Below are 22,390 nucleotides of genomic sequence, written 5' to 3'. Positions count from 1 at the left end.
TCCGAATTCTGGATAATGAATGAATGGATTTTATTTTATTATTTTTAGGATATGGTTCGAACAAATGCACTAAGTAGAAAATATCCATGAAAATATCTTTGGAAATGTTCAGAAAGGCCAAGGCCAACAATGTACCGTGATAACATGTTAAGCAAAAATGATTGGTAACTGAGTTTTTATATATATAGAGGTTCATAAACAAGTAATTAAATATGATTTATATTTAATTAATCATTTTCTTTTAAGTTTAATATATTTATGATATTTTCCTGAACTCTACTTTTAATATTAATACTATGTTTGATTGAGAGGAAAAGATACCAAAAGAAAAACAAAATTGATTCAAACCTTTCTTTGAAAGATTTTTAATGACGAAGAAAGGAGAAATAATTTATTTTAAATTAAATAAAGTGAAAGAAGTCTCATTTTTTTTTTCCTTTTCCTCATTTAAATAGTCAATCATGAAGGGGCATTTAAATATTTAATCATGAAAGAAAATAATTCTTCTTCCATCCTCTTGGTTCTTTTCCGTTTTCATTCCTTCTCTCTTAACTCTTTTTTCTCATTTTTTCATTTCTCGACATCTTATTATTGACAAGAACCAAATATTCTAATCATATAATTCAACTACATATATTAAGCACGGTTGTAAAACCTGGCTCATCCGGTCGGGTCAACCCGAAATGAGGCGAATCAGTTATTGGATCGGTTCGGGTTAAATATTGGACCAGTCATGCATCGATCTGGTTAAATTCGATCAAAACTCGGACAAAACCGACCAAACCTGGTCAAAATTGGTGACCCGGTCAGATCATGCATTTTTTTAAAAAAACAAAAAGCAAAAAATCAAAATTGTTTCATCTTTTCAAAAAAAATGTAGAACTCATTTTAAAAACTTTTTTTTAATTTTATTTGTCAGTATACTCTTCTAAATGACCTCAAATTTTAACTTCCAATACTGAAGCAATTTACGGAATAATAAATTAAGAGAATGTGACACATGTCATTTTAATGTAGTTGAATTTAAAAAATATGAGTTCAATGTTATTGAGAAGTATGTTTATAAGGATTCTAAGTTGCTATTTAAATTGAGTAATAACATTTATTTTTATTTATTTATGCTTTATGTTTTTTAGTTTATTTAGTGAACTTTGTTTAATTCATTTTAGATACGGAGAATATAATTGAATTTATATGTTCATATTTATATATATTTTTATATATCTATATATATTCAGATCAACCGATCCGACTAGTGATCCAATACCTCAATCAGATCAATGCCCGGGTCGAATTTAATAATAGTAATATTAAGAATGCTAAAGACCCAACTCGACCTCACAAGTCACAACTAAATGAGATGGGTTTATTTCACCCAAAAAAGGAGGATGAGGCTTGTGTGCAAAAATTAAATGTAGTGAAATTTTAATGTATGATATGTCCACACTTTAATGTTGACTATATCTACCTCGATATTATATAATATTATATTCTTTATAATTTTGTTGAAATACAATTTTTTTAACTTAATTTAATATCTTATACATAAATAATAATATTAATATGTTTAAAAATATTTATTATAAGACTCTCCTAAATATGATTTTAATTTATAAAATTTGAATTCGAATTTAAGATCACTAATTAAACTGAAACAATTATATATGAGTTAATTCACATTTTTAGTAATTTTTTTACTAATCTTTTTTTTTTTTGTATAACTTTTTTACTAATCTTTTAAATTACTGGTTTTTGGTTGAAATTTTTTTATTCGAGTTTATTATAATAGAAATTTAATTCATATGATATCACTTAAACATCCTTTGTAAGAAATAATTAACATTGTATTTTAATTATATTAATAATTTAATATTTATTATTAACATACAATGTTTGTGATAACAATAAATTCAGTTTAAATATATCAGTTAAAATCCGTTTATTTTTCTCCATCGTAATACTAGTTAGATGAAAGAAATAAAAGAAAGAAAGAAAATCCCAATACGTGCCACACGATCTGCAAATTCGCATCTAAGGTGTCGAATCCAACGGCTTAGAAAAAAAAGACCGTGGTCTCAATTTTTTTTTTTTTTTTGGCTTTCACACAACCCCTCGAGCAAGTAAGAAAATAAGCAAAAGTCGACCTATGCTCGTCCCTCAGAGACTACAGTGAGGAAGGAGCAAAACGAAGTGCCTTTTGGGTAACTCGCAATTTCCCTCTTCTCATTCTCTTCTCTTTTGTGCCTTTATTCTAATCTCTTTGGCCTTCGCCATTTTATGCAGTGATTTCATCGAATCGAATCGAATCGAAGATGTTTCTCACAAGGTGACTTCTCCCTCTTTTGTTTGCAAAATCCATTTCAGGGTTTTTTTTTTTTTTTCCATCTTGTTCGATTTAATTGATGAATGGGTTCTCCCGAAATCTAATGTTTGTTTAATTGTCATTTGTGTGAGTGAAATAGGACTGAGTATGACCGAGGAGTCAACACCTTTTCTCCTGAAGGCCGTTTGTTTCAGGTTGAATATGCAATCGAGGCCATCAAGGTATGCTGCTTCCCCCTTATCTCTCCATTTTCTGTTATTTTTATCAGGCAAATCAACATGTAAGGGGAAAAAAAGAAGATAAGAAAAGGGTTTTACAACTACAAGAAAAATTTGTGGACTTGTATGAAAAAAATGTAACTTTTGTGTTGGCATGTTTGTGTTTGTAAATGGGTTTTTATTGGATTGCAGCTGGGATCAACTGCTATTGGGTTGAAGACGAAAGAGGGTGTGGTCCTTGCAGTTGAAAAGCGTATAACTTCGCCGCTGCTGGTCTGGCTTTGTTACATTTTATTTTATTTTGAATTACATTAGTTGAATTTTATCATCTTATTGTGACACTTCAACGCATGAATGTGCTATTAGCCATCATTGTACAATTTGATGTTGTTCAGGTAAGAAAGATGTATATGCAAAATATCGATTGTTGACCCAAATGTGCTCCGCTTAAATTGAATTTCGAGGGGTATCCTGTTGATTTTTGGATCTACTTCTGATTTTTGATAATCGATGTTCATTTTAGATACAATGTGTGCTGTGCATATGACTATATACCATGAAGAATAATGCTGTTTACCTTGATCTTCTTTTCTCCTTCTATTGTTCATATTGTTTCAGGCTAAAAGATATCTATTTTTCTTTGGGGATCAAAGGATTAGATCATTTATTGTTAGATTCTACATGCAATAAGCCTCTTAATCTCTAATTATATTATAACCTAACTCATTGTTCATCTGGATTTTATTTGGCTTAAAGAAATATGATTGTCTTGTAATCATTTTCTCTTTGCATTGTGATTTGTTTGCTTGCATGAAACTTCTAATATTGTTTTATTTTAAAAAATTCTCTTTCAGGAGCCTAGCAGTGTGGAGAAAATTATGGAAATCGATGATCATATAGGTTGTGCAATGAGTGGATTGATTGCTGATGCTCGAACACTTGTTGAGCATGCACGAGTGGAAACTCAGGTATTGTTAATCTCATAGGACGTAGTAGGTAGTTGATTAGCTAATGAGTGTGTAAATATATGTTGGTTTATTGTTCACAGAATCATAGGTTCTCCTATGGTGAACCGATGACTGTAGAGTCAACAACTCAAGCTCTTTGTGATCTAGCCTTGCGTTTTGGTGAAGGAGATGAAGAATCCATGGTAAAGAGCTTCTTAGTTTTGATATTTATGTCTATTTTGTTTTCTTGCTTATCATGCTTTGTTTAGGCCCACCAATTCATGAATATTGCTTGCTGAGTTGCTCCTTATTTACATATCTAGAAATACCGATGCCTTATACATTGCATTTCACGAATGTTAATTGGAGATATAAAGAGTTATTATTACGTTAAAATTTTGGGATGCACCTTATCTATGTATTACATCAATTGTTGAACAAACAACTTTTCTAATTAAGGGTAAAATTCCTCAGGTAATGTTCTTTTGGGATAGACTGTTTCAGTTGCATGTGCCAATAACCTTTTTCTTTTGTACAAAATACTAAATGGTGACAGTCCTGTAGCAGGAGATCAACGGGTATGCATTTTAACATGTGCAATCTTTTCTCTTTTGCAGTCTCGACCATTTGGAGTGTCTCTTCTCATTGCTGGCCATGATGAGAATGGACCTAGTTTGTAAGTATTTGTTCCTTCTGTTAAGTAATGTCTGCATGTGCGTAATGTGATGGAAGTGTTCTTTTGGCACATTTTCTGTTTTTATCCAGTGATTGCTTTAAAGGTTTGTTTGTTTAAATCTATATGAGATTGGTGATCTTTTTTTGAATTGATGTTGTTGTTCCTTGTTTCTTATGCTCTTTTTTTTGGGGGGGGGGGGGGATCAGCGTGAAATTACATAGAAAGGAAATCTTGGCAAAAATATTTCAAGAACAATTACAATTTTACTGGTCAATCATGTTCAAAGAGTGATTTATAAGTAACCACTTATTGACTTGATCAACTACTTGGGTGTTCAACTGTTGCTAAATTTGACAGATTTTTTTCCAATAATTCCTTTTCTGTAATTTCTCTCTTCTTTTTCCGGATCCTGAGAGAATAACTTATGCGCTTCCTTTCTATATTATTTTTCTTCGTCCTTTCTCAAAGGAACTGTGAAGTTCTTGGAAGCTATTTCATAGTCATTTATTACTGCCTCACTTCTTATCATTCTTTTTATCGTTTAAAGAGAATGCCGTTTTAGGTTCTGCAATGTACCTCCTTCTCTTAACTTTGGTTTGCTGTGCAAATACATTGATTATTTTTGGTGTGTGTGGTTCGGCTGTCTACCCTGCAAGTTCAACTCAGAGAGCAAAATATATCGATCTTAGTTTCTCCATTGAAACCAGTTACTGGTTGCAACTTATCACTTTTTTTACCTTAATGTTAAAACAAGAGGGGTGTAGTTGTGTACCTCACCTCCACATAAAGGCTTAAGTCACTAGACGATGCTGTTTAATTTGTTGCTGCTGGTCTGGTCTTGTTCACACCCTTTATCATTTTGGACTTCTTATTCTTACTGCACTGAGATGTTCTGATTTGCAGATATTACACCGATCCATCTGGCACATTTTGGCAATGCAATGCAAAAGCTATTGGTTCAGGGTCGGAAGGTGCAGACAGTTCCCTGCAAGAACAATACAACAAGGTATCCATGTTCTTAGTGTGGGTTGTTTCTCAACCTTCTGTGCTTATAACAGTAAAATTATACTTGGCTGGGATTGGTAAGTGGAAAATGAATGAAAACATATAAAAATGAGGAGACATGAACCCGTAATTCTTGACAGGTCAGGTAGAGAAGAACGAAAACATGCTATACAATGATTACCTTAGTACCGGTATAAATAACATGTCTAAGAGGTAACACTATTCGAACAATGTAGAAATCCCAAAAAAAAAATTTACTTTCAAGATTTACCTTTCATTTAATTCATGAGATCATCAACATCAACAACACTTTTATCCCAATCTTGTTGATGTTGATGTTCTCATGAATTATGAAAATTAGGTAAATCATGAAGTAAAATTTAATTTTTGGGGAATTCTACATTGTTGGAAATTGTTGGAATAGTGTTACCTCTTAGACGTTATTTACTACGGTACTAAGGTAATTCATAAACATAAAATAAAATAAAAAACAATAAATCCATTCCCCATTAAACTCCGACTAGTGAGAGTAGAGTGAGGGCCATCCTTGTCTGACCTTTGCATATTTGCAAAGAGAGTGTTTATCGAATTCGAGCCCATGACCTTTTGCCCTCTTAGGTACTAAAATAATTCATGAGAAGATAAAATAAATCTTATCAATGATGAGCAGAATTGATTTTTTTGAAAGAAGAAAATTCCTGTTGTATCCTATCCCTGTGCTGCCAAGTAAGTATAACCTAGTTAACTGTTTAGTTGACAGTGTTCCTTTTTTGTTTACAACTTCACATTTCTCCAAAGCATAATTATTTTTGTCCAATTTATGTCCGTCTCATGTGTTTTTCGTCTGGAAAATGTTAAACTGGTAAAATGTTTTGATGATGTCAATTGTCAAATTAATGTGACGCCATTTGTGTTCAAATTAACATGCTCCTGAATTGTTTTGGAGTTTCCGTCTTGTTGCTTTGAAGGATTATCTTTCATGGTAGAGGCATTAAGATGACATGAAAAGACAATTTAGTGTTAATTTATTACGTTGTGCAGGACCTAACTCTTCAAGAAGCCGAGACTATTGCTTTATCCATTCTGAAGCAAGTTATGGAAGAGAAGGTAAGGTTAAAATTAAGTGCATGTACTGCCAATTGTGTCCCCCCTTCCCCCAAAATGGAATGGAAAATGAAATATAATTTTTTCTTTTTTATTTTCATCTTAGGTCACCCCCAATAACGTTGACATTGCCAAGGTGGCTCCAACATATCATCTTTATACACCCTCAGAGGTGGAAGCTGTGATAAGTCGCCTATGATTTCCTTTTGCGTAATTTGCTCTCTTCAACATTTGTTTTCTATCATTGCTGCCTGTACGTCTATTAATTAGTTTTGCGCGGAAACTTTTTTTGGTGGATGATGCTACATGTAGTGCTACACTTAATTGTACCTGATGCTTGATTCTCGTGTCAAATTTGCTGCATTCAGTTTAGTTGAATTTGAGGACCGAAAGGTTTCGGTGTTTGGGAAAAACAATACATTGATGCTCTTATTTCGCCTATGATTTCCTTTTGCGTAATTTGCTCTCTTCAACATTTGTTTCCTATCATTGCTGCCTGTACGTCTATTAATTAGTTTTGCGCGGAAACTTTTTTTGGTGGATGATGCTACATAGGGATGGCAAAACGGGCCAACCCGGCCCAACCCGCATTCAACCCGTAAAAAACGGGTCGGGTTAGGATTGACTCGAAAAAATAAACGAGCCAGAAAACTTAACCCAGCTCGACTCGAGCCGGGTTAGGGTTGGCTCGATAATCAGCTCGCGGGTTGGCTCGGAAAAAAGCTCGCGGGTTGGCTCGAAAAAAACTCGCAGATTAACTAGAAATGATGCCAGTGGGTTGGCTCGCGGGTTGGTTAACTCGAAATATTGGCTCGTGGGTTGGCTCGCGGGTTGTACGCAGCCCTAACAGGATCATTTCGTTCATCTTCCCACCCAATGTAAGCTGCCACCATGCTATTAAACCATATCTTGCGTTGTCTTTTCTCATCATACTTTACACCCGAGATTGGACCTATAATTGTTTTCACTCCTCCATCTTCCAACCATTCCAGCTTCATACCCAGTTTAGCAGCCCTGCAAATTATTCCAAGTGAGACCATTGCCAAAGCATGAAGAATAAGAGCTACACATAAACTCACTGATCAAATATGCAACATTTTTTCTTCACATAAAAATAAAGAGGATCCTTTTAAAAAAGCAGAAACCTTTGCTCGGCGATGGCCTTATTGCTGGTCAAGAAGTTTGATTTCCAGCCACGGCCAATTGGGGATGAAGGATTGTCGTCTTTCCCTAAAACCCTAATGTACAACAAACCATGTTCCTCTAATCTGTCCACAAAATCAGGGTACTTGTCCTTCATCCTGTTATACACAACATGGCTAAGAACAATTAGGGTTTCACCCCCACTCCCAGGTTCCACTTCACAGAAGAAAAACAATTTGGAAGGAAATTCACGAACCTGTTCAAAAACCCCAATTCAAAAAAAAAATATTCAACCCGTGAGCTGACCCGTTTGACCCGCGAGCTGACTCGTTTGGATCTGGGTTATATCGGGTCGGGTTGACAGCTCATTTAGGCCAACCCAACCCAGCTCATTTAGGACGGGTTGCCTTGTTTTTGCCATCCCTAATGCTACATGTAGTGCTACACTTAATTGTACCTGATGCTTGATTCTAGTGTCAAATTTGCTGCATTTTAGTTGAATTTGAGGACCGAAAGGTTTCGGTGTTTGGGAAAAACAATACATTGATGCTCTTATCCACAACTAAACACAAACACCCCGCTAGTATATTCTTAACTGTATTTTGAGATATTGAGTGGGGAGATGGAGGCGTGTTTGCCGAGCATTTATGAATAATTCAAGTCATTTAAAAAAAATAAAGGGAAAAAAAAAAAACTAGACTGTGAACTGTATGCATTATATCTACACTATTAAAAGGATCAGTAGTAATTTTTCACCTTTATTTTTTATTCTGAGTCTCAAAAAATATCTCACTTCATTCAAATATAGGATTTTTAAATATATGATGCATTTTGATATTTAAAAATAAAATGTTTTTATGATTATGATATTATAAGTTTTTTTTTATCTTTTAAGAGAGGCACTGAGATTAATTTTTTTTAGCTTTTTAAATAAATTTATTTAATTATTACAAAAGAAATTTAGTCTTTTTTTCATCAAAGAAATCAGAGGGATATGTGCAGATTCAAATAAATTTTTTGTAATATATATGGCAAAATGATTTGTCTTGTGATCAGATTTAAGGTTTGGTGTGGTCAAAAAATTATAACTATATATTATGGGTAGTACATAATTATCATATTAAAGTTGTGTTCTTTATCAAAAAAAAAAAAGTTGTGTTCTTTTCTCTCTTTAGAAATTTAATTATGTACTAAGGTTAATACATAATTATAATATGAAAGTTATTTTTTTCTCTCCTATGTCACTCGACAACTGAAAAGTTATTTAGGAGAGAAAAAGAAAACAGCCTTGATATTATAATTATGTATTATTCGTAATAAATAGTTAGATTATAAAGAGAAAAAGAATACAACTTTAATATTATAACTATGTACTATCTATAATATATAGTTATAATTTTTTGACCGCATCAAACTTCAGATCCGTTAAACCATATATATAGGTAAAATTATTTCTACAACCGCTTTACGTACAGTGACAGGTGTATGGTTATGATTTTTCATATTTATATACGGGAAATTATAACCATATAAGGGTGAAAATAAATATAAAGTATTAAATATGAGGAATCATGATCATACAAAGATGGAAATAAATATAACCGTTAGATTAACATAATCGATCTAATGGTGAAATTGATTGGTAGTAACATTAATTGGTTGTTACAATATCCTTCCCATATATATATATATATATATATATATATATATAGGGTTCGTTTTTTCTGCAATTACTGCAGATAAGTTATCTGCAGTAAGCCCAATACGACGTCGTTTTGGGTGAAAATCATGGTGTTTTTATAATTTTAATTTATTTCAGGGTTATAATAGTCTTTATATTTATAATTTTTTAAGATTTCAATACCAAAACGACATCGTTTTAAAAAAAATGCAGATAATTTATCTGCATTAACTGCAGAAATATTTTTCCCATATATATATATATATAGGGAATGTTATATTTATAAACTTTTTGTTTACAAACTACAAAAAAATTCCAACGAATAGGATACGCGTTCCAGACGGATACGCTTCCGATACCTATTTTGCCATATTGGGTGGGTCAATAGCATTCGATACGGTCAACCAAAATAAATTGGGTTCCCCCAAAAAAAATTCCTAAATTTGTTGCTCGAAGCTCCTGCTCCATCGTCGCATTCTGTAGCGTTCTGAGGCGCTTTGACCGTCGCACTTAGAAATCGTATTCTGAGCTGCTCCACCGTCCTGACCCCAATCGTCGCATTCTGTAGCGTTCTGAGGCGCTTTGACCGTCGCATTCTGAGGTGGTCCACCGTCACATTCTAAGTTGCTCGCCTGCTCCATCGTCCCGTTCTGAGCGTCACGTTCTCTATGCTCTGCCTCTGGTTTGTCTTCAACTCTTCCTTGTTAGCTGTGAGAAAGAGAGAGGAGAGGAAAGAATATTGTGCGTGTGAGAGAAAGAGAAAGAGAGAAAGCATTGTGGCGGCGGATGAGGAGGTGAAGGGCATGGTAGTTAAAATCTTGATTTAAATATACGATTTTACGATTTTTTTTAATCAAAACGATTTCATCAAAATTCCAAACGTTTTTATGATTTTTTACGATTTTTTTTACGTTTTACGATTTTTTATTCTTCTTCCTATTTTAGGTAAAATCTCGATTTTAACTACCATGGTGAAGGGGATGAAAACTTAGGCTTTTAACTTTATATTAACCTAATCTGATTATGGGGCTTTTTTTGGAATGAATTGGGCTTGGGCTAACAAAATTAGACTTGGACTAACCTAATTCATATGGATTGAATTTAAGTTAAAAAACTTATTATTTTAATGAAAACACAACTTTAATAACTATTATTCATTAATATATTTTAATATATTTTTTATCTAATTATAAATAAAAAAAAGTAAAGGGAAAAAGTAATATAAATAATTATATTAAAAATATTATTTACTATTAAGACGTATCGGAACGTATCAAAATATTGGTATTTTTAAGGTAACGTGTCGAGAACGTATCGGAAATGCCGTATCCGAATCGGTGTTTCATAGAGTATGACTAGTCATACTTTAATCAAGAATGTATGACGGGTAATACTTAGTAATTTGTATAAAAAATTTATAAACGAATTCTTCCCATACAGGGGTGTTTTAAACTGTTCCGCTTTCTTTCTTCTTTTCTTACGGGTAAAACACTGTCATCATGTGCACCGCCACGCCACGCCACGCCACGCCACGCGCATCATGGTGAAAGGTCTATTTGAGGATCGATCACCTATGGTGAGGGTATTGTCAAAAACTTGTTCTCTTGCACTTGCTATAGCATTATAATTATCAACAAAGGAAGTTGCACATTGGCAAAGGAGAGAATTATATTTATAAACTTTTTGTTTATAAATTCTTATAAATTATATTATGTATTCTCGAAAATACATTAAGTTATATTATGTATTTTTGAGAATATATAGTATAATTTATAAAAATGTATAAAAAAAATGTAAACAAATCATCCCTCAATAAAGATATATGGCTTCGTGTAAGAAAAAAAAATATATATATGGCTTCTGCATCAAAGTTCAAGTGGTTAGTAATTTACTTTATTAGATAAAAGTTCAAGTGGTTAGTAATTTACGTTTTATAAAAGTTATGTTGTAGGAAAAGTGATTGTGTTATGTTATAGAGATTCGTTTTGCGTGTCAAAGTTTTTTTTTTTTTTTTTTGCTGCGGGCCCCACAAAATATTGTGTGTGTAGGAAACTTTTTGTGGTCATGTTAAATGATAGATGATAAACCCAAAAAGGGAAATATAATCATCATGTTACATGACACAAGTTATATCATGTTGTAGAGATAAAATTGGTAGGATCCATTGTTTAATTTTGTTTTGCCTGAGGCAGAGATGTCTAACCGATGGTTAGATGGTTGATATTGGATTTTGTGCTTTATCTTTAGATACCTATGAACTAAGTATCTTAGGGTCAGCAAATCACTACACACTTTATGACGGCCTCAGCCAATGAGGTGTGTGTGCGCGTTCTGTGATTGCGTAAAATAGGGTTAAAGAGAGATCAGTCATACCTGTGATCTTTAGCTCCTATTTATAGTGCTTACCTTTGGGCTTGTATGATTTGGGCTTCTTGTGAATATGAGCCTTACTCAGGTCCATAACAAATTTTTATTTTATTTTTTATTTAAACAGTGAACCCCACCAACTTTATCTCTACGACATGATATAAGTTATATCATGTAACATGACCAAATATAATCCCATAAAAAAATCCAGCCTATAAGAGGAACAATCCCAAGTTCAACTAACCAAGGGACTTTAGATAAGTTGAGCCATGTGACTCAAAAGACTAGTCCAAGTTATCATAGGTAGTCAATTTTCAGACCTTATACACTATTTGATGGACCCAATAAATGAACCCAGGCCCAATAACCTCCACAAAGTAATCCCATTCAATAGTTAATAACACTGATTAAAAGGAAAAGAAAAATGATCAACCGGACATTTTGACCAAAAAATTAATTAGTAAATCAAATAGGGTGTCCGATTGAACTGGTAAAAACCAGTTTAAATTAGTTTTTTTTCCCATTTCAACATAAACCATTTAGAGGCAAATGAAAGCCCAATTCGATATTACAAATCTATATATACTGGACTCTTGTAAGTCATGAGATCACTTACTCTTCTCTTAGGGTTGGCAGGAGGTGAAAAAAAAAAATTCTAGAAAAATAGGGTGAAAAAGTTATTTGCCTATATTTGGTAGGAGATGAAATAAAAATATAGCTGAGAAATTTTTTTCCCCACCATTTACTTTTTTATGTAAAATAGTTGGGGAAGATTACCATTGAAGAAGTGGAATTGTTATTTTTCCATGTGGTGGGAAAATTACCACACAACATCACTAAATTAACTCAAAATTTTCGAAAAAAATTCGGCCTACCAAATACGTTTTAATAACTTACCCAGTAAAAAAAATTCCCATCATATTCCCATAAATTATTTTTTTCTAATAAAATTTTTTTTCCTCTATCAAACATCTCTTAAGGTTTCACATATGTTGTAGGTTTAGATATTCCACTCACTATTCTACTGACTTGTGACTACAATTTTTTCTTAACTTTTATATACGTTGTATGTTTAGGTGTTTCACTCAATAACAAATGAGATTTATTAATAGGAGACAACTCGTTTCATATCATAGATATAAAATATGTGGTGTCCACTATTTGTTAAAAAAAAGATTAAAGGGACCCTCGTTTTTTTTTTTTTTTTTTTTTTTTTGTATAGGAGAGGGAACATTCTCTCCAAATAACATGAGAAAATATTTTCCCATACCAAATTACAAATCTCTATATTACTAGGGCCATGTATAACTATTAACTAAATCACGAGATGACTTAATGCTCTCTTAAGTTTTCAGATATGTTGTAAGTTTAGATATTCCAACCACTATTCTATATATTAACTTTTATATGTTGTATATATTAATTTCTTTGTTTTATTCCATGGGATATTTGTTAAATGATTATTATTTAATATCTTATTATTAATTTCTTATCTTGCATGAGGCATATAACATTGCTTAATATATATATATGGGAAATACTATTCTCCTTTTATATAAGATAACTTCTTTCTTACTCTCTCATTTCGATTTTCGCACCTCACCTTTTTTCTTGTAATGTGCGACCCATCTATTTTCTCTCTACAACATAAGATAATTATCTTATGTAAAATGAGAATAATAAAACCCTATATATATATAGAGAGAGAAAAACACTTCTCATGTTGCATGAGAAGTGTTTTCTCATGTTGTGATTCTTCGATTTGCGTACAAAGCTTTCTTTCTATTTTTTCTTTTTTTAATAAGTGTGGGACCATCAACAAGTTGAGTCACAACATGAGAATTCAATTCTCATGCAACATGAGAAAATCAAAACTCATATATATATATATATATGTCTTATTTGACATTGATTCAACAATGGTCGAACTAATGTCTTCACCAATTACTACTAGAGGAGGGATATTTTCACTTCCAAAATTTTCCACTACCAATTTACTACATATCTAATCACCGTTAGATTAACATTTTCTCTATCTTTAAAAACTTTTTAATATTCTCTTTGATCCAATGGTGATGTTATGAGTAGTAAGTTAGTAGTGAGAATTTTTAGTAGTTAGAATATTCTTACTCTTACTACTAATCTAGTTTTAAAATCGTTGCTTAAAAGCATATGATATCACGGGACCCATCATGCACAGAAGCTGTCCATTCATATTTATGCATAAAAAGCTAAAGCATGTATATGAATAAAGTCTGAACTGGTAATCGAATTAAAATATAACTAATGCATTGTCCAATAACAAAACCTATTAAGTTAAACCAACGAAAATCTTGGAGCTAGTTTGTTTATAATCCGAATAAAGTTGTAGAAAGGGGGGGGGAGGGGGTTGATAAAAAAGCATAAAGATATAACTGAGTTGAAGAAGCCTAAATTGCTTGCGCCATTAATAAAATCCAGAAACTCCCACATGCTTCCCTAATGCTGCTATCAGAAAACCTTAATTAGATCGATGAGCTAGATAGTCAAGTTTCAATTGAACAAGCTGAAATCCCTGCAAAAGGCCAAACCATAAATTTTGTGATTCTTATTGCCGCTGAAACAAAGAGATAATTCCAAAAGTTTGGTCTTTACTTAGCTAAAGTAGAACATCAACTAATTCGAATTGGCCTATATATAGTGCGACAAATAGAACTAATTAATAACTTATAACAAAGACATAAAGTTTCAAAAAGTAATTCAAAATACAATGCATACAATTAATTGAGAGGTGTCAGGAATTCAAACTTAAGAACAAAGGATAGAATATATTATACTAGAATATAAGCAATCTGCCAAAGTACACGTTCTTTCATTGAATCAAGTCCCTATTAATTGCCTAGAGAGATGCGAATTATATATATATATATATATATATATATATATATATATAGAGAGAGAGAGAGAGAGAGAGAGAGAGAGAGAGAGAGAGAGAGCCTTAAGCAATTTGCTTTTGTATTAAGGAACTAGATAATTAGTTGGGATAAGGAGAAATGAACATGCATTTCTCTCACTATTAGTCAAAACTAACTTTATAATTTAGTGAAATATAGCACGGCTTTAGGGGAAATAAACATTAAAAAATCATTACCAGTAAATTTATTTATTTAACGTTTACTCCTTAAAAAAAATTGCATCCATTTACTATCATACAGCAACTAAACCTTTCATCAAATAAAATTAATAAACAAATATAATACATAAGAAAAATGATCATGATTTAATGACAGTGGGCTAACATTTACCAACACGAACATTTAGTCTAGACTACACGATTAAATATTAAATATTTGGGAAGGATTATATTTATAAACTTTTTGTTTACAAATTATACTGTGTCTGACCAGTTATACACTCTTGATTGAAGTCTGACCAGTCATGCTTAGTATAGTTTGTACGAAATTTTTTTATAAATATAATCTCCCCTAATTATTTTATATAAAAGTTTCTGGAATTTGTCCAGAATCAATTGAAATTTTAAAAAAAATGTTAAAAATACAGCTGCAGGCTTTCAATTTTATACGGAAATTAATCCTCTCATTTAAAAAAATATATGATATTTAAATTAATAATTATGATCAAATAATATGATCACATAATTACTTTTCCACACGAAAACATCCATTATCATTTTATACATGTATGCGTATGATGTGGCAATGACAAGATGATAATAAGAGCAGTCACGCCCCACAAGTTTGGCACTCGTGACTGCCAACCCAAAAATATATCCAAAAATGAAAGAAAGAAAATAAAAACGAGAAGACATGAGAAGAAACAAAGTACTGCAGGACGTCGCTGTCCACCCCATGCAAGACAACGTGTCAGAGCACATACCTTTTTTTTCTGAAGAAATAAAAAAATAGCATCTTTGGAATATTCATGGACCAATAAAAAGTTAACCCCTAGACACATACACATTTGCCAAGGAAATCCTCCTTTAATCCCAATAATTATTTTATAATAATAGGTAACTAATTTTTTTGAGTTGACGATTTGACGTACCTTTTGTACTTTCTTTTCATGTGATGATGATTTTCTCACTGAAAATTCCCTCCTCCTCTAAAAGATTGCCCTGACGGCGCCGTAGCATTTCTTTCGGCCTCCAAAGTGCTCAAGCTGAAACCATGTTGCTGTTGCTGTTCTCTTTGTGAAACCCCACCACTACCACTCATGCTTCTTACTATCTGACCAACACCTAGAAAATCACGGGTGAGCCTATCAGAGCCTCCGATGTTCATTGACTGAAGTTTATTAGGGTCCCTATTTGTGTTGTTGTTATGATCATATGCTTCAAACCCAGTAAGTCCTCCAGAAGACCCAGTTTCGAATATAGAAGAGTTCCCACTAGCAGCAAATGAGTTCATCAAGTCTTGTAGATTGCTCTGTTCGTTTCCTCCGAAAATGTTTCCATAGTTTGCAGCAACCAACGGCCTGTGATCAGATTTGGATCCGCTGCTAGAAGAAGTGCTTCCAAAGCTTTTAAGAAGTGAGGCAGTGCTGTTGCTTGAAGTTGCACCCATTTGAGCAGCTTTCTGAAGCAGTGCAGTTGCTGACATGTGAGATATTGCACTGTTGCTTTGAAGAGAAGTACCGCTGAAGAGAGAAGGAGCACTTGAAGTTGTTGTTGTTTGGTGACCACCACCACCACCTATCATAGTAGTGAAGAAATTTGTCCCTTCATTATTGCCTCCTGTTCCAGTAGTAGTAGTGTTGAAGTGTTCAGAGAAGGAGTTGTTGCTGCTGTTAGTGCTATTACTTGAAAGGAAGGGAATGTTGAAGTGGTTGGCACCATGATTATGATTGTTAAGTACTTCATGATGAGACAATTGCATTAGTCCCTGGAATGGCTTGTTCTGCAACAACCCTTGTTGTTGTTGTTGTGGAGAATTGTTGTGGTAGTTTTGGTTTGATTCAGACATGAAGAATGAAGCTGGAGAATGAACGGTTTGTTGTTGTGAAGGTCTAAAGGGTGATGAACCGAGTGATTGTGGGAGAATGTGGTCGAATTGTCCGGTTCGACCGGCACCACCACCGCCAAGACGCAATAGTTCAGTTGGAGATTGGTTATTTTGGTCTTGCATGTTGGAAATCTGTGGACCCACCTGAGATAAGGCTAAAGCCATGTTGCTACTTCCATATAGGTGGCTCCCAATTGCACCGCTAAGGTTAGGAGGTTGTCTCACACTCTCTTGAGCCAATGCATCACAGAAGGCCCTGTGGGTGATGAAGCTGTCTCGTCTGCAGTGATTATTTAATAATTTCAAATATTAATCCTTTATATTTCTCATGTTACTTACTAGAACTATTCTTCTTTCGTGTGTTACCATTTATGTGACAATATATATGCATGATGATAATTGATCGAGTGAAATAAAATTAAACTATTATGAGGAGAAGAAGAAATTATAAGGAGAAATATTCTGACATACTAGTTGAAACTCATAACTTATCGGTTTCAGGCTTACAGCATCAACTTGCAAACATTAAAAGTAAAATATCACTTTTTTCGTAGTCACCGGAAAAAATATTAATTAAATAGATCAAGAATTTATCACTTCACTAATTATCAAGTTGTCAAAGCTTATTAAGAGAGCATATATATATATATATATATATATATATATATATATATATATATATATATATATATATAAAAAAAAAAATATTTTTACAGCCACTTTAGATAAAGTTATCTACAGCTACCGTTTATAACTATGTTCTCCTGGAAGAATATAGTTATAATATTAAAGTTACTTTTTTCTCTCTCTCAACGTCAGCAAACAAGTTCTGAAAAGTAATTGGAGAGAGAGAAAAAAAAAACAACTTTACAATTATGACTATATCTCTCGGGAGAATATAGTTATAAATGGTAGTTGTAGATAACCTTATCTAAAGTGGCTGTAAAAATGTTTATCCATATATATATATGTGTGTGTGTGGATAAGCTATTCTGCTTACTTTTTTTTTCTGCCTACCACTTTAAAAGACCGTTAGAATAAGAATCTTAATTAACGTTTATTTTTCTCTCTCCTCTTTAAATTCGGATCTAAATGTGTCTTTTAGAGTGATAGACAGAAAAAAAAGTAGCTAGAATAACATATCTCATATATATATATATAGGAGAGCTAATTATTATTATTATTATTATAAGAGAGAGAGATTTGAAGACGGATTTTCTGAGAAGGTTTTTAACCTTAACTTATTTATATATTTTTAAAAAATGTTACATATACAGAAACACTGTAACAATGATATTTAAAGCTGTCACATATCCTGAAATATACATACATTACTAGAAGTAGGACTTGGCTTTTCCAAGTAAAAGACAATAGAAATCTTAACCCCAAAATCCCGTAAAAAAATCTTAACATCTAAATAAAAGAATAAAAATCTTAATTGACCCGAGGACAAATATTTGCGTTCATTTATGAAATGAGTAGTTAGATTAAAAAAGTTACGTGAATATACAACTCTAAAAGTGATTAAGAAGATAGCTGAAAATTCCCTAAAAGACATAATTAAGATAAAGGCTGGTAGGTGGAATAAATTCACCAAAACTTGATAAAAAGATCAATGATCTCAATCAATTAAGAAGTGCAATGTTCAATAAATGGAAGTGAGGAATGTATTCAATGTTGAGAAAATCAATGGATCAATCAAAGAACATTAACGATTCTGGGATCGTGCTCAAACTGGATTGATCAGTTTGACTTCTATGTCATCAAAATTGTCAACGAGATGTTCCCACTTTGTATTCAATAATGAACATTTATTAGGCACTGTACAGATCTGATCTGAATGCAGCAGCATGATCACTCGCTCCACCAAATTAAACTTCTAATCATGTGGAAGAAAAAGAAAAATAGTACACACGAGAGAGAGAGAGGGTGGAGTTGATTGCTTGATCGATTAGGCCCTAACGTTATATCATGAAAAGGAGCACCTCCAAGAGCACAGTACTGAACACTTCTAGCCAACCCAGAAGAAAACAAAGCTGGTAAACAAACACATCACAACACCCCACACACATACACTCTCTCTCTCTCTCTCTCTCCTCTTCATGGCATAGCAACACGTGAATAGTAGAAAAAGAAATGGGCAAAAAACAGCGGTGTTTCCGAGGTAAAATGGGAAAGGTGGAGTTTTTTTTTTTTTTTTTCCATTTTGATTATGCTTTTTTGAGGTTGCCGTTCCTCCGTGTGTTTTATTTATTTATCTGATACCCTTACGACCAAGGCAGTTTCCAGAGATCATTCACGTGGGGGGATGTTTCCTTCCATTTTACTTGCCTATCGTACCAATAGAAATGAAAGATGACAAAGGAAACCAAACGAGAGAGAGAGGACAGAATCTTAATCAATCAACTCGAAGGCAAAACCAAACCAAGCCAAACTCAATAGTCAATACATAAAGAAAGCATCTAAGACCTTTTCCTCACTATAGCCACTTGAAGAATCTAATAAGCCCTAAGCCAACCCAAACTATAGCCAAAACCAAACAAAAACAGTTCTTCCTTCTGCTGTTTATTACCATTTCCGTGTTAGCCTATAGCTAGCTTTGTATATCTAGCCTGTGACTAAAAATTGCATAATAATAATAATAAAAATAACTGTTTGGAAAAAGGGTAACATGTTTAATTGAAGTGTTACCTGGAGAAGAGAGTGCCACAGTCACATCTGTATTCCCTGGTGCCACAAGTCTTAGAATGGGCTTTCCAATCTGATTGAACTGCATACTTCTTTGAGCATTTCTCACACTTCCACTTCTTCTCACCATGCTTGCGAGAATAGTGCTTCTTAATCCCAGTGAGGTCACCCAGAGCCCTTGAAGGGTCATGGTGGACGCATGTGGGCTCAGGACACAGATAAACCTTTCTCCTTGGCTCTTTTGTAGTCTTCTGCTTAAGCTTCCAAGGCAGGTTGTGTCCTCTTCTGTGAAGCTGTAGGTTTTGCTCCCTTTGGAACCCTTTGTTGCACACCTCACATATAAACCTGTTTGTTGCCATTAGGGTCTTGGGAGATAGTGCTATCACCTCCGCATCTGGATCTGTTACCATGGAAAAATGCCAAACAACAAATAATTAAAAAATAATCACAAAGTTAAATTTTTTACAAGGCAACCAAATTGAGAAACTAAGCTTCAAGACAAAGAAGACTTCCAAGACATATATACCCATTTAATTTCAATCCATTAATTTTACTTTTATATATATGCTTTAATTTAAATTAGGGTTCCCTGGGGGAATTCATATCAAATGGATTAAAAAACAAAAAATGGGTAACCATAAAAATAGATAAAATCTATGAAAGGAAAAAAAAAAATAGAAAAAAATGTATCATTGATCATATATAGGAGATGATTTGGAGATTGGATCTTTCCGATAAAAAATTTTAAGATACTTGCTTGGTGTTCCAGGTTGGTTTCTCTTTTTCTTCTGGGGTGGTGCAGCTGGAATTGTTGACGATGATGGTGTCATGGAATGCTGTTGTTGGTTCATCTGGTTCTGATCCTCTTCTCTATATCCAAAGAGCGATGCTGAGGAAGATGATGCCGCCATCTCTTATAGCAAGTCCTATATATATATATGTATATATATATATCGATCTTCTGCTTCAACCTTACAACTCAGCCAGAATTCTGGAAAACCCACATGCAATAATTTGAGTCCTCTTCAATTCACATGCCGAATCTCAGAAAACTCATAATCAATGGAATTCTTGCAGATTAATAGCAAAACAAAAATCTAGAGGAGAAAGAGCAAGCTAAAACAGAGATATCTCATCTAAGTTGAAGAAGAGGAAGGAGTAGAAAATCAACCCCTCCATGGGCACTATTTGATATGATTTTCCACCTCAGTTTGGCTTGTTTTAAATGAGAAAATTGAACTAGTAATATTACTGAGTTTCTTCACTGATTTGGTGTCATGCAGATACACTTACACATATACACACACAGCAATTTGCTTCTTTCTTTCTTTCCCTTTTTTTTTTTCTTTTTTCTTTTTCTTTATTATTCTCTGCCTTATTTTCCTCTTCAAAAGTTTTTCCAGATTTCACTCGCTTCTCTCTTGTCATAAATGAAATTTTACAATATAAAAAAAAATAAAATTTAATGAGAGAGAGAGAGGGTAAGGCCTACGGGTCGGTGGACCCAATCCTTAGCCGCATAACGACATAGGATGTGCGAAAGCAGCATGAAACAGCTACACCACTCTCTCTCTTCTCTCTCCCTCTCTTTCTATCTCTGATTTCGTATCTTCTCCCTCACTTCCAGACAAACTTTCACTCATCACCCAACCCCACTGGACCTCACAGAAAATTCAAAAAGGCTAAAAAAAAGGACCGTGAAACTAAAAGTCTTAAACCATAAAACCAATGCAGAGTAATCAATAAAAAGCATTGGTAAAAGAAATGAAACTAATTAAACTAAGCAGAGGGAAATGAAACAAATAATAAATGCTAATTAAGGATGTTTTGTTTTATTTTTTTGGATTTTTATAATTATTTTTTGTGAAGTGGAGAAACACCTGATGGTTTGATTGGGTGAGTTCTGAAGGACACTGTTTGTCTGAAATTCAGGGGAGGCAGAGTGTACTCTGTATTGTTACCGTTTAAGGTCACTGACATGGAAAGGGCAAAAAAGGATTCTGAAACTCTCTTTGCTGTGTTTGGCTCACTTGGGTTGGGGTACTTCTGTTCTCTTGTTGCATGCAATGCAATGGCTGGCTGGTCCTTCCCCAATGTCACATCACGGAGGGTCACGAGAAAGGGTAGTTTCGTCATTTGATTTTTTTTTTATAAAAAAAAAATGGGGAAAATCACAATCATAAGACCCAAGAAAAGACCAAATCCAACCACTATGGATAAACAAATCACACAGAATTTTTGACAATCAGGGTGCTCTTGCTAACCTCACAGCCTGTCTCTTGCTTTCAGGAGACAGCTGAATTCTAGACCGTGGATCATCTTGGGAAGAAGATCTTTGTCAATTGGATTTTTCCCCGAGATATTACCATGGAATAGAATAAAGTGAAATGTGTGCTTTTTGGGAATTATGATAACTCTTGACAGGGATAGTTATTAATATTTTTCTCTCAGCTTTTTTTTATAATTGTTTTTATGAAGACAGTTTCTTTACATTGCTGTCCTTTCTTTTAATTTTAAATCTTATTTTATTGATAAAGTTTCAACAAACAACCAATGGTTGCGAGTGAAGTTGTCATTCTTTCAAAGAATGACAGCATAACCATAAATAAGTTTTTTGAGATTCATATTAGTAAGAGATAAAGGTCTAATTTTGTGAGTCATAGAAGGGTCAAGTATATCAGTAACTCTATAAGTCTATATAACTTAAGCATGCCCTATAACTACCATACAGCAGCTCTCTGTCTTCTAACCACCATATAGTAACACTGTATTAGTAGCAGAATTGAGCCAATTTGAGAAAGATTATTCCTACATTTGTCAAAAAGGGTTCATTCCATCATATATACTATGGATTTCATGAATTTCGATTTTCTCATATTGTAAACACATCTTATGTGGGGTTCATATTTATTAAAAAACTAAAAAAGTAAAAGAAAATATTGCACAAAAATCGAAGGGTTACTAGTAGAAGAAATAACTCTCCTACGACATGAAAAAATATTTTCTCATAAACTATAGATTGACTATTTATATTTTTGAGTTTTCTCATCTTCCGAACCCAAAAATTAATTCTTTCGAGACGTAAAGGTTTTTGAAGTGAATTTTGTCTCTATTAACAAAATATTTTTCATACACACCGTCAAAAATTGAACCCCTATCAATATATTTAAAGAATTCAACCATCTATTATGCCAGACTTTATTGGTATAAATTGGCTATTTAAGGTCGAATCGGATCT

The 22,390-nt window shown here is 33.3% G+C and overlaps 3 protein-coding genes across 3 annotated transcripts; 1 reads left to right on the top strand and 2 right to left on the bottom strand.

Moving 5' to 3' along the window:
* Positions 1–2,120: 2,120 nt before the first annotated feature.
* Positions 2,121–6,820, top strand: LOC133308127 (proteasome subunit alpha type-5). The gene is made up of 10 exons (XM_061508728.1): positions 2,121–2,201; positions 2,284–2,326; positions 2,463–2,544; positions 2,734–2,814; positions 3,396–3,509; positions 3,590–3,691; positions 4,106–4,164; positions 5,068–5,170; positions 6,211–6,276; positions 6,380–6,820. The coding sequence occupies exons 2-10, from the start codon at positions 2,313–2,315 to the stop codon at positions 6,470–6,472; spliced, it is 714 nt and encodes a 237-aa protein (XP_061364712.1). The 5' UTR covers positions 2,121–2,201; positions 2,284–2,312; the 3' UTR covers positions 6,473–6,820.
* Positions 6,821–7,067: 247 nt separating this feature from the next.
* LOC133308155 (clavaminate synthase-like protein At3g21360) lies at positions 7,068–7,837 on the bottom strand. Its single transcript, XM_061508758.1, has 3 exons — positions 7,796–7,837; positions 7,419–7,672; positions 7,068–7,287 (listed from the first exon to the last, which is right to left on the bottom strand). Exons 1-3 carry the CDS (start codon positions 7,835–7,837, stop codon positions 7,068–7,070), a joined length of 516 nt encoding a protein of 171 aa, XP_061364742.1.
* Positions 7,838–13,723: 5,886 nt separating this feature from the next.
* Positions 13,724–20,565, bottom strand: LOC133308137 (protein indeterminate-domain 5, chloroplastic-like). The gene is made up of 5 exons (XM_061508741.1): positions 20,324–20,565; positions 19,910–20,143; positions 19,156–19,552; positions 15,509–16,744; positions 13,724–14,018 (listed from the first exon to the last, which is right to left on the bottom strand). The coding sequence occupies exons 2-4, from the start codon at positions 20,061–20,063 to the stop codon at positions 15,544–15,546; spliced, it is 1,752 nt and encodes a 583-aa protein (XP_061364725.1). The 5' UTR covers positions 20,064–20,143; positions 20,324–20,565; the 3' UTR covers positions 13,724–14,018; positions 15,509–15,543.
* Positions 20,566–22,390: the final 1,825 nt, after the last annotated feature.

This window comes from Gastrolobium bilobum, unplaced genomic scaffold (genome assembly GCF_033153095.1).
Source record: "Gastrolobium bilobum isolate Gb01-03AN ecotype WA unplaced genomic scaffold, APGP_CSIRO_Gbil_v1 utg7653, whole genome shotgun sequence".
Lineage (NCBI taxonomy): Eukaryota > Viridiplantae > Streptophyta > Magnoliopsida > Fabales > Fabaceae > Gastrolobium > Gastrolobium bilobum.
The sequence above is the reverse complement of the archived record's forward strand: the minus strand, read 5'-3'. Positions and strand labels throughout refer to the sequence as shown.

Coding starts and splice junctions, on each gene's coding strand:
- LOC133308127 (XM_061508728.1), top strand. Junction 2,815..3,395: donor GTATAACTTCGCCGCTGCTG/GTCTGGCTTTGT, acceptor ATTCTCTTTCAG/GAGCCTAGCAGTGTGGAGAA. Junction 3,692..4,105: donor AAGGAGATGAAGAATCCATG/GTAAAGAGCTTC, acceptor TCTCTTTTGCAG/TCTCGACCATTTGGAGTGTC.
- LOC133308155 (XM_061508758.1), bottom strand. CDS start 7,837: ATGGCAAAAACAAGGCAACCCGTCCTAAATGAGCTGGGTTGG. Junction 7,673..7,795: donor TCCTAAATGAGCTGGGTTGG/GTTGGCCTAAAT, acceptor GTTTTTGAACAG/GTTCGTGAATTTCCTTCCAA. Junction 7,288..7,418: donor AAGGCCATCGCCGAGCAAAG/GTTTCTGCTTTT, acceptor AATAATTTGCAG/GGCTGCTAAACTGGGTATGA.
- LOC133308137 (XM_061508741.1), bottom strand. CDS start 20,063: ATGGCGGCATCATCTTCCTCAGCATCGCTCTTTGGATATAGAGAAGAG. Junction 19,553..19,909: donor AAACCAACCTGGAACACCAA/GCAAGTATCTTA, acceptor CCATGGTAACAG/ATCCAGATGCGGAGGTGATA. Junction 16,745..19,155: donor TGTGGCACTCTCTTCTCCAG/GTAACACTTCAA, acceptor TAATCACTGCAG/ACGAGACAGCTTCATCACCC.